The sequence below is a fragment of the Megachile rotundata genome, chromosome 4 (genome assembly GCF_050947335.1).
Source record: "Megachile rotundata isolate GNS110a chromosome 4, iyMegRotu1, whole genome shotgun sequence".
Lineage (NCBI taxonomy): Eukaryota > Metazoa > Arthropoda > Insecta > Hymenoptera > Megachilidae > Megachile > Megachile rotundata.
Genome location: NC_134986.1, coordinates 15,730,931 through 15,746,545, shown reverse-complemented (window position 1 = coordinate 15,746,545; position 15,615 = coordinate 15,730,931). Strand labels below are relative to the sequence as shown.

Sequence of the window (15,615 nt, the reverse complement as noted above, 5' to 3'; positions counted from 1 at the left end):
ATTCAATGAACCAGGACATTGAACAGGCGACGATCTCGTGAAGGATTCTTCGGAAACGTGGTTTCGAGAAGTCATATCGAGAGAGCTGGGAAATCTTGGTGAAAGCTCGTGTACAGGGATTAAGCATTCCGTGGGATCCTTTCGTTAATATCGTTGCCTTGATCGTGCAGGGTCGAAAGGACTCTTCCAGGATTAACCGGCCCTCCTTTAGTGCCGGAGGATCTTGGAGGATCAGCGACATTAGTTTCGGGAATCCGACGCTTGTCCGAAGATACCTTTGCTCTTCCCAACCGAGAATAGCACCAATAATTGCGTGTCAAGTATCTGTGAAAAATAGAGTCGCTGATGCGTGGCCCAACAATCTTTTTCTTTCTAATCGTATATTCTTCGCGGTATTTCTACAATATTTATTAACTTCCACTCACAAAGTTCCATTTATGAAGAGTGATTACACTCCTTGATTACATTCCTTGAATGATTACATTCAAAGAAAACTTTCATCAAAGTTATAAATTCGTGTAATCACAGTATCGAGGATAAGTCAGCCATTTTAATTGACCGGCACTCGGCGCGGGATTTAAACGCTCGAAATAATAGAGAAAAAGTTCCGCGCTAATAGAAACTCCGGTTAATGGATTCATGCATTTGTAAACAGGAGAGATTCGAGGATAATAGGAATTCTATAATCACCAGGACAATCGCGACTTTAAGTTGAGCGTACAAAAAGCTAGAGGAAAGTTTGCTCTTTAGAAAAATCCTCTTTGACGCCGTGTTGAGGATTCATGCATACATAATCGCTTCAAATTCGATTCAACAGGTACATTGTCATTTCATCTGAATTTAAAATCGGACGGGCGAAGACAAAACGTGGTGTTTAAGTATTTTCGTGAATTATACAACGATTCAAGGAAGTACGCTTAAGGATGATGTAAAAAAGGGACTGTTTTATTTTTGTTCTTAAAATAAGGCATTTGAAGACGGAGTAGGACGGAGTTTGCTGTTTATGAACATTTTTGTGAACATTTTAAAAATCAATTTGTGTATGTACATTTTTGTGAACATTTTAAAAATTAATTTGTTTATGAACATTTTTGTGAACACTTTAAAAATCAATTTGTTTATGAACATTTTCGTGAACATTTTAAAAATCAATTTGTGTACGTACATTTTTGTGAACATTTTAAAAATCAATTTGTTTATGAACATTTTTGTGAACATTTTAAAAATAAATTTGTTTATGAACATTTTCGTGAACATTTTAAAAGTCAATTTGTTTGTAAACTATTGAACGATACAGACACAAGAATAATATCAACAAAAGTGACTGTTTTAATATTGTTCTTAAAATAGCAGCATATAAAGACGACATAGAATAGAGTTTGGTGTTTATAAACATTTTTTATGTAACAATTGTGTGGACAATTAAAATAGCAGATCGAAGGATAATATCACATCTGATTCAGAAGTTACAGATACTAATACAATTACAAAATATAGGACACAATTAAATAGTTGAAGAAAGGAGATACAAGAACAAGTAGCATAAAGGATAATCATTTTAGATTTGATTCTAAAATTCAGCATAAAAAAACATAAAATATTAACATAACATAAAAGAGAATTTAATGTGATCATTTTAAATTTAACTTCGAAATAAAACATAGAAAAATAACAAAATTTAGTGTGTTTTCTTCAAGATTGTATTAAATATTAATTCCGACTGAGAAGAGGAGATTTGAGAACTGATAGCAGGAAGGATAATTTCATATCTGACAAAGTGAAGCGTATGGAAGCAACACGATAGAAGACAGTTGATTTCAATTTTTCTCAACGTATTAAGAAATCTTGAAAAATTAAAAAGAGATACAGGAAGAAATAATAGAAATCGTTCTGTATTTGAAAATAGAAGAAAGTTTGGTGTCGATACGTTCCCCCAACATATCAATAAATTCTGGAAAATTAAAAAGAGAAGATACAGGAAGAAATAATAGTAATCGTTCTGTATTTGAAAACAGAAGAGAGTTTGGTGTCGATACGTTCCCCCAAGATATCAATAAATTCTGAAAAATTAAAAAGAGAAGATACAGGAAGAAATAATAGAAATCGTTTCATATTTTAAAACAGAAGAAAGTTTGGTGTCGATACGTTCCCCCAACGCATTAACAACCCCTAAAAAATTTGAAGAGACACAAGAAAAAATAATAAAAATTTCACATTTTAAAATAGAAGAAAGCTTGGTGTCGATACGTTCCCCCAACGCATTAACAACCCCTAAAAAATTTGAAGAGACACAAGAAAAAATAATAGAAATTTCACATTTTAAAATAGAATAAAGCTTGGTGTCGATACGTTCCCCTAATACATTAACGACCCATAAAAAAAAAATTGAAAAAAGACACCAGAAGGAATAATAGAAAAATTCATTTTAAAATAGAAGAAAATTTGGCGTTCTTTCTCAACTTCCCCCAATTTCTAAATAATTGAACACAAGATAAACGTCGACAATAAAAGATCGAAGAAGATAAAAGAATCAAAGAAAGTAAAAGAATCGAAGGAACATAACCGTTCATTTTGATTTGGTCGTACGAAAATAAACGAAGTCGAACGAGGCAAGATGGGCTGGCAAGCGAGCAACGACACCGTCCTCGATACCGGTAATTACGTGTTGAACGCGTTGAATTATATTAACAAGTTGAACGAATCCCTGAACACCGAGGCGATCAAGTGTCTGCAACTGAAGCACGAGGAGGAATTGCAGATGCTATCCGTTGGAAAACGGCCGGAGGACGAGCCGGGATGCGAAATTAGCTGGGATTCTTTGCTGTGTTGGCCGAGAACGCCTCCGGGAATGCTAGCCACGCTGCCCTGCCTCGAAGAACTCAACGGTATCCGGTATGACAGCACGCGTAAGTAAGAATATTTCATATCGAAATTGCGCAACGATTGGGGTCACCTCGATTAGAAATTCTCGACTCGATGCTTTCGGCGTCCTCGGGAATTTTGATATGGGAATTGTTTGTCTTGTGCTTGTTAGAAATTTTGTTCGGAATTCGGAAATTAATCTCCGGGAATTTTACAGTTTTATCTTAGAATATTTCAATGATAATGCACGCATTTCTCAATTTTTACGTAGGTGAATTTTTAAGAATTCGCAAATTTTTTAGTTGTTACAGATGTTCCTGTAACAAATTACCCATTTTTCTATTTTTATTCCGACACTTATTTATACATCGACTGGTCTACAGTATGCTCTTCAAATATTTAAATAATGCATTTCTCAATTTTTACATAAGTGGATTTTAGGAATACTTCACAAATTTGTTAGGTGTTTCTATCTAGTTGTTCGTGTATCTAACAAATTACCCATCTCTAGTTTCTATTTTTATTCCGACACTTATTTACGAACCTTATTTATACATCGACAGGTCTGCAGTATGCTTTTCAAATATTTAAATAATGCATTTCTCGATTTTTACATAAGTGAATTTTAGGAATACTTCACAAATTTGTTAGGTGTTTTTATCTAGATGTTCGTGTAACAAATTACCCATTTTTCTATTTTTATTTCGACACTTATTTACGAACCTTATTTATACATCGACAGGTCTGCAGTATGCTTTTCAATTTCACCGCATAAGGTGAAAAATCGCGTGATTTCGGTCGAAATAAAACACCCACAAAAAAAAAAGAGACACACACGCAACTAATTCTTCACGAATTTTCCTTCCTCGAGAGAAAAAGTAGCTCGTTGTTCGGTGGTTTAATTAAATTCGATACAAGGGAATGTTCGTTTGAAGCTCGCATTTAACTTTCTTCCACGTGTAGGAGCTTTAAAAGTCACCCGTTGTTGAAACTGGATACACGATAGAATTTAACTTTCCTTCCATTCTATAATCGACTCCGTGTAAATCCTTGGAACTTGCCGATAAAAAAAACAGTTCAGATTCTATTACCGGATTAATGAAACTTACTGAGATGCATGAAAATTGAAGATGTTAAATTTGTTTTCGTAAAACGTTGACTAAGTACTTCATTTTTGTAGAATGGGATTTAAAGAAAATATTATTATATGTATCACTTAATGTAGCAAAATATTGATATTAAAAAAGTGTTTAATTTTATTAGTTAAGAAAGAGATAAAATATTGAGAAATTGTCGATTGAGAAATATTATTTGTCTGTGTTACTTGATATAAAAAAATGTTGATGTTATTTGAAAAATGTTTAATATTATTTATTATGAAATAGGTTGACTATTGCAGACTAGTTCAATGTCTGACAGAATATTTGTCTACACCACTTAATGTAGAAAAATATTGATATTAAAAAAATGTTTAATTTTATTAGTTAAGAAAGAGATAAAATATTGAGAAATTGTCGACTGAGGAATATTATTTGACTGTGTTACTTAATATAAAAAAATGTTGATGTTATTTGAAAAATGTTTAATATTATTTATTATGAAATAGGTTGACTATTGCAGACTTGTTCAATGTCTGACAGAATATTTGTCTATACCACTTAATGTAGAAAAATATTTATCTTCTTAGAAAAATGTTTAATATTATTTATTATAAAATGGAGTGACTATTGCAGACTTGTTGAATGTCTGACATATTATTTATCTATATCACTCAATATAACAAAATGTCATTCACTGAAAAACAGATAAAACAGTAAAAGAGATGAAGTATTGAAACCTTGTTTGGTATCTGACACATTATTTAACTACACTACTGAATACTAGAAACTGTTAATATTGTTAACAGAATGATTAACATTACTTATCATAAAATAAGTAAAATATTGAAAAACTTCCATGTCTGAAATAATATTTGTCTGTACTACTTACTACACCAAAATATTGATACTATTAAAAGAATATTTAACATCTTTCATTATGAAATAAATTCAAGCTCAAAAATTAGTTGAATACCAAAATTGAAAACTTGTTGCAAACCAAAATTGTTTAAATTCTTGATCATCCATGAAAAATTGAATAGCTAGCATCTAAAGAAAATCCTTAAACTTTAATTTTTTATCTCCGATTTTAATTCTACCCCTTGAACAGAACAAGCTTACTGCGTCCATTATCTGTCCAAGAAATGACAGCGAACGAATTACGAATTGAATGAATTCAATTTTCTGGTAGAATAAGTATGACAGAAATTAATATCCTTGAGTCTGCGAAGATCGTAAAACGAAGGTAGAAAATAATCGAAAGGAGAAATGGGAAAAGGTATTCGAGAAATTATTTGATATTGATCGATGCATCACGGAAAGTCACGAAGAAACTCATTTCATGTGCTTGTACTAACAGCAAATATCGTGCAACTCCTCGAATAATTGAATCGAAAGTGATCCATCCATCTTCGCGATAATTAATTTCCCGTTCAAGTACGAAACGCGCCACTCTGTAATCTCGGTTTCCCTTTATATCAAGACACTTTCAGATACTCTATTGATTGCTTAAAATGAAAGTGGTATAAGTATATGTTGGGAAAATGGAAAATTGCAATGTTAATGCGAATTCAAAGTGCTAACATTCTTAAACTATTAATTTCTCAAAGTTTGAAGATTTTTAAATTCGCAAAATTCTTAAAATCACAAATTCTCAGATTTCTAAATTCTTATGCTAATTCTCAAGTCTACGAATTCCTATATACCCAAATTCTCAGATTCCCAACTTCTCACATCCCCAAATTCCCACATCTCTAATTTCCCATATCCCCAACTTCTCACGTGCCCAAATTCCCACATCCCCAAATTTCCCACATCCCCAACTTCTCACGTGCCCAAATTCCCACATCCCCAAATTCCCAAACCCCCAAATTCCCAAATCCCCAAATTCCCAAATCACCAAATTCCAAAATCCCCAACTTCTCGCATCCCCAAATTCCCACATCCCCGAATTCCCACATCCCCGAATTCCACATCCCCAAATTCCAGAATCCCCAAATTCCCCACATCCCCAACTTCTCACATCCCCAAATTCCCACATCCCCAAATTCCCAAACCCCCAAATTCCCAAATCCCCAAATTCCCAAATCACCAAATTCCAAAATCACCAAATTCCAAAATCCCCAAATTCTCAAATCACCAAATTCCAAAATCCCCAAATTCTTAAATCACCAAATCCCCAAATTCACAAATCCCTAAATTCCCAAATCCCTGAATTCCCAAATTCCCAAATCCCAAAATTCTCAAACTCTCAAAATTCTCAAAATTTCCTAAAATTCCAAAATTCCCCAAATCCCTAAAACTCTCAAAATAAAAAAGTCCGAAAACACTGCAAATTGCAAAGCATCTATAACAGTCCCCGATCGAATTCGCTCACAGTATCGCCTGCGATCGACTCACGCATCGTACAAAAGTAATCGTATACATCGTCGGCCTTAATTCGATTTTTGCCGGCGTACGCGGCCAGAGACACCGAACAAAAAGGTTTAATGTTTCGTTGGAACGATCGTTTCGAACAGTGGCAGAGTGGTTCGAGGGTGCAGAACCAACATCGATGTTGCAGTTGCAGATTGAACGTAGCTCGATACATATATCTCGCCTTTCAGAGAACAGATATGTAGTAACAGCCGATTCAGCCGGCTAGAAATCGCGATTTGATATTCCTGTGAAAGCTCGAGCAATATGCACGCTCGTTTTATGGATTCCGCCCTCTGCGGAGGCTGCTGAATCATTAAAGGGGAAGTTACACGCCAGATTCGCTTATATCCAAACTACGCGTTGTTTCTTTCTTCAATTTTGCGATTGCATGATTCTTTCATTTTGCGAATTTGTGGAATTTTATGTTTTGGTATTTGGTGATTTGGGGAGTTTCATAGTTTTTTAACTTTGAGGGTATTGGGTTTGTGAGGTTGGTATTTTGGAATTTTAGAAATTTTGGGACGTAGGAATTTGGGGATCTAGGGATTTAGGGGTTTCGAAATTTTGAGAAATAGGAATTTGGGGGTGTGAGAATTTGGGAAGTTTGGAATTTCAGGGGTTGGGAATTCGGGGATATAGGGATTTGGGGAATTTGGAATTTCAGGGGTTGGGAATTCGGGGATATAGGGATTTGGGGAGTTTGAAATTGCAAGGGTTGAGAATTCGGGGATATAAGGATTTGGGGAGTTTGGAATTCCAGGGGTTGGGAATACGGGGATGTAGGAAGTTGGAGAGATAGGAATTGGGGGATGTGGGAATTTGGGGATCTGAGAATTCGGGGAGTTGGGAATTTGGGGGTGTAGGAATTTGGGGACCTGAGAATTTGGGGAGTTGGAAATTGGGGGGTGTAGGGATTTGAAGACGTAGGAATTTGGGGGTGTAGGGACTTGGGGACGTAGGAATTTGGGGATCTAGGAATTAGGGAATGTAGGAATTTGAGGACATGGGAATTTAGGGATGTAGGAATTTGGGGATCTAAAAATTTCAAGACATACGAGTTTGCTAATCTTATTAATTTGAGGAGTTTGAAATTTCGAAACATAGAAATTTGATGCTCTATCAAGTACTTGATTATACGTAGCAATTTGCTAACCTAAAAACTTTGCAACCTTAAAATTTTTAGACTTCAACCCTTCCAAATCTCTGAACCTTCAAATCCTTGAACCACCACAATCTCTAATTTTGTAGAACATCTAGAATATAATAATATAGTATTTTACAACCGCGCTATATCTACCGAACCTACTATATACATAAAAGAACGCGCACTCGTAGATCAACTATTCTCGTGTTAGCACATACGTGTTCAATTTCTCCGAACGCGAATATCGAGTTAAATTGTAAATTGCGCTCCATTTTCGACTCTTCTTTTCCTCTCAGGACACGCTGGAAATTTGATGGGTTCCGGTCTGTTACATGGAAGTCGGAGCATAGCCGAAGTGTCGGCTTCATTTGCATTAATATTAGCTTGCCGACTGAACTCCCGACCTTTATGAAACATGGCGCGAGGTTATTGATTCGAATGCTATTCGCTTTGATTGAAAATTGTTATTTCATCAAATCTTATGAATAACCTGCAGGAAGAATCGCTCGGAAGATTAGCTGGAAGCTTTAGCGAGTGTGGACTGAAATATCATTCTTGTATTTTTAGGAATATTGGGAATTTGGAGATGTGGAGATGTAGGTATTTTAGGGTTAGGACTGGGAGATGTGGGATTTGGGGATTTGGAGATTTGGAGATGTGGGATTTGGAGATGTGGAATTGGGGGATTTGGAGATTTCAGGATTTGGGATTTGGGGATGTGGGATCAGGAGATTTGGAGATTCTGGGATGTGGGATTTGGGGATTTGGAGATTTGGAGATGTGGGATTTGGAGATGTGGAATTGGGGGATTTGGAGATTTCAGGATTTGGGATTTGGGGATGTGGGATCAGGAGATTTGGAGATTCTGGGATGTGGGATTTGGGGATTTGGAGATTTGGAGATGTGGGATTTGGAGATGTGGAATTGGGGGATTTGGAGATTTCAGGATTTGGGATTTGGGGATGTGGGATCAGGAGATTTGGAGATTCTGGGATGTGGGATTTGGGGATTTGGAGATTTGGAGATGTGGGATTTGGGGATGTGGAATTGGGGGATTTGGAGATTTGAGGGTTTGGGATTTGGGGATGTGGGATCAGGAGATTTGGAGATTCGAGGATGTGGGATCAGGAGATTTGGAGATTCGGGGATGTGGGATTTGGGGATTGGAATTTGGAAATGTGGGATTCGGGGATGTGGAATTGGGGTATTTGGAGATTTGAGGGTTTGGGATTTGGGGATGTGGGATCAGGAGATTTGGAGATTCGAGGATGTGGGATTTGGGGATGTGGGATCAGGAGATTTGGAGATTCGAGGATGTGGGATTTGGGAATATAGAAATTTGGAGAAGTGGGATTTGGAAATGTGGGATTTGGAAATGTGGGATTTGGGGATGTGAGATTTGGGCATGTGAGAAGTTGGGGATGTGGGAATTTGGACATGTGAGAAGTTGGTGATGTGGGAAATTAGGGATGTGAGAATTTTCAGATGTTAGAATTTGGACATATGAGAAGTTGGGGATGTGGGAATTTGGACATATGAGAAGTTGGTGATGTAGGAAATTAGGGATGTGAGAATTTTCAGATGTTAGAATTTTGGCATGTGAGAAGTTGGGGATGTGGAAAATTAGAGATGTGGTTATTTGGAAATGTAGGAATTTGGGTATATAAGTATTCTACTTGTGAATGCAAGGATTTCAACTTACAGATATTTAGGAATCTAGGGCTTGAAGAATCTTGAGCATTGGGTATGTAGAAACATGGCGATGTACGTATCTATAGATATAGGAGTTTAAGAATATATAAAGTGGAAGATCTACTGATTTATATGTTTATGAATTTATGAATTATGAACGAGATTTATAATTTGATAAATTTAGAAATTCGTCATTTTCTCTATTTAAAGTTTTGAAAGTCTACATATTTGAAATTACAGCGACTTACCATTAAAAAATTTAAACACCTCGAAATTTGCAAATTTATAAATTTCAACATATACACACTTGTATATCTAAGTATCTAGATACTTTGCAATCTAAAATTGTATCGATAATATTGATTACTACGAGGAACGTTTAAGAATGTTTGTGAATTTGTATATTTTTCAAAGTGAATATAATTGTATAAAGATATTTGGAATAAAGGTATTATTTATTGTATCTTCGCTTTGGAGAACTCCTCGTGGCATTGTGGGTAGAGTGGCAACAGCACGAGAAATACACGCTTCGTAATTTGCTTTCAGTGACATTACACGAAGCTAATGTAATTTGATCTTAAATGGGGAACGCGACCAGCTTGCTCGGCTACTTTCATAATTAACTTCGCATCAGCATCTCTTTCTAATTAAAAAGGAAATCTAGTCACTTAGTATCTTGCCAGGAACAAACTGAATGATATCGTTTCACCGTTGTCACGAAACGCTTCGACGAAATCATTTCGAATGCAAACGGACGTCTTCGCGAAAGAATTAATTGAAGAAATTGATTAACGAGTTGAGTACCACGCTTCAGTAGAAAATTTAATTAAACGATATTCTCTTTTTTAAACGATCTTTTAAATTTGTGGATTTTTACAGTTCCGATTTTTGGAATTTGCTAATTTTTCAAATTCCAAATTATAAATTTTCAAATTTCTACAGATTTATAATTTGCAAATGTTATGTTTATGATAAATTAAATTGCGTGGTTGTTTTCTTTATTGTCGTACTGCTACGATACGGTGGATGTTACAGGAGTAAATTTAGCTCGACCAACCTTTTATAAATTTGATTCTCGAACCTGGATAAATTAAATTCGCGACTTTGAAGTTCGAACCTTTCCTCACTCGATTTTCGAGTTAGTACATTCAATTTCAGTAACTTTTTGTAACGACTTCTTTTTCAAAGCCCTTCGTAAACTCGATTGTTCAAACGTTGCGACGATTTTCTTCTTTGCATCTTTTACTGTTTTGAACTTTCCAACTCTCTAAATTCTCAAATTTCTAAATTTTCTTATTCCTACAATCTTCATAATTCTCTACATTTTCAAGTTTTTGTCATTCCAAATTTCTAACTTTGCAATTTCCTAAATTCACAAATTTCTAAATTTACCAATTTCTGAAGTTCCAAATTTTCAACATTCAAGTACTTACCGTCGCCGCAAGAACAATAGTGCCTCCAGATATGGACTTTTGTGGCATACTGTATCGTTGTTTGCTGGCAGTGTTGCTCGAAACAATGCAAATACGTTTCGTCGAGTTCGTTTAATTAACACGAGGACGCTAACGAATTATTCATGAAGAAGGAAACCGAGTGCGCTTGAAAATTAAGAGAAGTTCTCGCGATTACCCCTTCTGCTATAACAATATTCACTCACTAAATGCTCACACTGTAAACCAATCACATCCCTAAATTCCCAACCTCTCAAATTCTCAAATCCACAAATTTTCAAATCCCCAAATTCGCCACAACCCCAACTTCTCACATCCCCAAATTCTCACATCCCCAACTTCTCACATCCCCAAATTCCGAGATTCCCAATTTCTCACATGCCCAAATTCTCACATCCCCAAATTCCTACATTCCCAACTTCTCACATGCCCAAATTCCCACATCCCCAAATTCCCACATCCCCAAATTCTCAACTCCCCAAATTCCCACATCCCCAACTTCTCACATCCCCAAATTCTCACATCCCCAAATTCCCACATTCCCAACTTCTCACATGCCCAAATTCCCACATCCCCAAATTCTCACATCCCCAAATTCCCACATTCCCAACTTCTCACATGCCCAAATTCCCACATCCCCAAATTCCCACATCCCCAAATTCCCACATCCCCAAATTCTCAACTCCCCAAATTCCCACATTCCCAACTTCTCACATTCCCAACTTCTCACATCCCCAAATTCCCACATCCCCAAATTCTCAACTCCCCAAATTCCCCACATCCCCAACTTCTCACATCCCCAAATTCTCACATCCCCAACTTCTCACATCCCCAAATTCCCACATTCCCAACTTCTCACATCCCTAAATTTCCACATTCCCAACTTCTCACATGCTCAAATTCCCACATCCCCAAATTCCCACATTCCCAACTTCTCACATGCCCAAATTCCCACATCCCCAAATTCCCACATCCCCAAATTCTCACATCCCCAAATTCCCACATCCCCAACTTCTCACATCCCCAACTTCTCACATCCCCAAATTCCCAGATTCCCAACTTCTCACATCCCCAAATTCCCACATCCCCAACTTCTCACATCCCTAAATTCCCAACCTCCCAAATTCTCAAATCCACAAATCACCAAATTCCCAAATTCTCAAACTTGCAAACTCCCAGAGTGAATTACATCTTCCAGTAGGCGAACTAAGTTTGACCTCTTGATTCTTACCCCAGAACCGTTTAAAAGTGAATACAATTCATATAACAATATCCTTCTTATTAATATGTTCCTAATTAACATATTAATTATTATCGATAATAATAGTTCGAAATACATAACGTGAATATTAATTCGAAACGCAAGTGACTAACGCAAAACCCTTTATGTTTGTATTTGTAATCGAGAAATTGATATTTTCACCGTTATTGTGGCTGATGAAAGGGTTAAAGGCTTTGCCGCAGCATTATCAGGTTTTAAATTGTTCGTTTGAAGCACAAGCCTCAAACACAAGTTTATAACACAGCCATAACACAAGTTTATAATCGATGCTCCGGTACCAGATTATTGGGTTTTAATAACGTTTCGCGTGGAGCAGATCGGTATTATGAAAGACATTTACTCGTCGAGTAATATCTTCGTTTGCGGAGGAAACTTATTTTTATATCGAGAGTTTTTATTGTTCCGTTAATTCCTTTGGCATTTCTGGCGCCAGTAATAGTCCGTTTATAATCAACCGCGGTTTTACCACGGAAGTGCATTAGGTATTTCAGAAAAAGTATGTGACGATTAAAAATGAAAAATAATAGAGAAATAAGCAAACATACGACGAAACATTTTAATAACGAAAGAAGTTAAAATAGAGAAAGGTAAAAACAGTTAAAATAACATTTTAATAAGACATAATTCGATTTTGGTGAAGTTAAAAATAAAATAAAGTAAACGAACAAACAATTTCTTCTTTCTGTTATAAGATGGTATTTTTGTTAATCAGATGTGAAATATGTGATTTGTTGTTTAGTTGTTTTGGTACGGCTAGTATTAATATATTCGGAAAAGCAGACACTCTTCGTTTACAGCAATTGTTCCTCACTTTTGTATTTTATAGTCCGGAGAATGCCTGGTTAATGTGCACTTTGAGATTTTCAATTAACGAACTCCATTAGGGGGCTGAAAGGGAACAGCTGTTGCTATTATTTAAAGGCCAGGTCTCAATTCGCAAATTAGAAACTCTTATTTTAACAAGATTTACTTTGATCATTGCTAGATTACTGCTAGATTACTACTGCTTCAATTATTGCTAGATTATATAATAATTAGTTTCAATATTTTTTCTTTCGCGATGGATTGTTAATTTCTAAATCACCGAACTCAAGTTTCTTAAATTTCGAATTCTACATTTTCAAATTTTTAAAACTGAAAATTAGTACAAAACAAAGTCCTGAAATTTTAAAACTAACTCCCCTTAAAACTAACTTCTAAAATCCCCTAAAACTAATTTTTAAACTAACATCCCTTTAAACTAACTCCTAAAACCCCCTAAAACTAATTTTAAAACTAACTCCTAAAACCCCCTAAAACTAATTTTAAAACTAACTCCTAAAACCCCCTAAAACTAATTTTAAAACTAACACCCCTTAAAACTAACTCCTAAAACCCCCTAAAACTAATTTCAAAACTAACAACTCTTTCACAAATTCAAAACTAAAATTTCATAAATCAACTTGTCATTAATCAACCCGTCCCTAATTTCATAAATGAAAATGTCCAAAACAATCTATAAATTTCCGAAATTAAAGCGAGACCAGAGGTCCTTCATCATTTCATAATCTTCGCTATTAAGATTCATTATAACCTTGCGGGGGTGTTTCGGCGAAACTTCGCTTAATTAAGCGACTAACATTCGGAAGCAAATACCATTCCAAACGAAGAATCACGCAATTCTTTCAGAATATTGCGTAAAAGGCTGTCCCCAATTCCCAGATCGATAATCGATGCGCACCTTTCGTGTTTGAAAGACCAGTTGAACGCGAAAGGAAATGGACGAACGGTTCAATCATCATCGACGCGTTTCATAATGCTCTGGAATCGTGTTGGATGGATGCGGTTTCCTCTGATTTACAATGACGGTTCACGATATTACTAGACACAAAAAGGAGGGCGATCGTGTACCTGCCAATCACAGAAATTAGTTTTTTTAGCGATCGTTTTTATTTCTGCGCCGTGGGTCATCGATCACTTGTGTCATTTATCAAAGATGAAACTATCACGCGAGGCAGATTTTTAAATTGTAAATGTAATCTGTAAGTTATACATTTGTAAATGTAATTTGTAAATGTAGTTTGTAAATTGTAGACTTAGAAATTTAATTTTAAAAATGTATATTTTGAAGTAGAAAATTTAAGAGCTTGATAGGCACAGTAGATACTGACATATGTGGTCAGACACGCTGTAACTCAAATTATTAAGAACAAGTACTTAATCTTTTAATTTTTCCTTTTAGTCTATTAGTATATATTATTGTTCCACTGTGAAGAGCTTAATTATTAATTTTCTAGTAGCTTATATAATAAATAGCATTTATATTTCAAATTTTTAAACCTGCGTGAAAGGATAACTGTCCAGTGAAAATCAACGTATATAGTCAGACATAAAATGTTTTAACTCGTCAATTATCCTCGACTTTTTCATTCGTTCTCTCTTAGACGATAAATTTAATCGAGCCAGTTAACGAAGGTAGAACTTTTAAATATGGAATAACCAACGGCAGCGTTGAATGAAATAATGAACGGAGGGAATCCGTGTAACTAGATAAAGAATCTCGAAGTTTCCGCTGAAACTGGAAAATAACGATGATCAATTGATAAAGAGAGGCAGGCGCGTGGAAACTGATGAGGTGTTGAATTTCAAAAGCTCGGAACATTTTGATCGCGTTAAAGTTAACAACTTTATACGCCGCTGCGAGAGGGTAATTAGATTCGTGGGTTATCGTGAATAGCTTCTGGAAAGTTTAGCCGCGCGTACTCTGTGCGGTCGTACTTCCGGTTGCGAATGGACCAATCTCGAAATTTACAAGCGACAAGATACTATTTTCGGGTTGATAATTTTGCCAGGTCATCTATTATCGTCTTTTTTAATTTCATGAATTTATGGAACAAACACGACATCCAAATATACTTTTATACATCTTATATTCCTATATGAGGATCTATAGTCCATATAGATCTATATGGAAATCTGGTAATTTCGAAATGGATGCATATAAAACATCTGATAACGTAATATTCTTCCAATATACAGGATGCCTCAGAGTAGGTCCTTGAAATGGGGAGTAGTCCAACGCGTAGTAGTGCAATGCGTAGGAATCTAACGCGTAGTAGTGCAATGCGTAGGAATCTAACGCGTAGTTAAACAACGCGTAGTAACCCAGCGTGTGGATATCCAACGCGTAGTAATCCAGCGCGAGGATATTCAACGCGTGGTAGATCAACGTATAGTAATATAATGCAACGCGTAGTAATTCTATGCGTAGTAATGCAACGCGTGGTAATCCTTCGCGTAGTAATCCAACGCATAGTAATCCAGCGTGTGGATATCCAACGCATAGTAATCCAGCGCGTGGATATTCAACGCGTGGCAGACCAACGTGTAGTAATGCAACGCGTGGTAATTCTACGCGTAGTAATGCAATGCGTGGTAATCCAGCGCACAGTAATCCAACGCGTAGTAATCCAGCGTGAGAATATCCAACGCGTAGTAATCCAGTGCGTGGATATTCAACGCGTGGTAGTCCAACGCGTAGTAATGCAACGCGTGGTAATTCTACGCGTAGTAATGCAATGCGTGGTAATCCAGCGCACAGTAATCCAACGCGTAGTAATCCAGCGTGTGGATATTCAACGCGTAGTAATCCAGCGCGTGGATATTCAACGCGTGGTAGTCCAACGCGTA

At 36.1% G+C, this 15,615-nt stretch overlaps 1 protein-coding gene across 1 annotated transcript in view; it reads left to right on the top strand.

The window, feature by feature from the left end:
• Positions 1-1,174: 1,174 nt before the first annotated feature.
• Positions 1,175-15,615, top strand: part of Dh44-R1 (Diuretic hormone 44 receptor 1) — a 74,147-nt gene continuing 59,706 nt past the window's right edge. Inside the window, exon 1 of the mRNA XM_012286832.2 lies at positions 1,175-2,906. Coding sequence (XP_012142222.1) covers positions 2,615-2,906 — 292 coding nt within the window. The 5' untranslated portion in view covers positions 1,175-2,614. The remainder of the gene's footprint in view (positions 2,907-15,615) is intronic.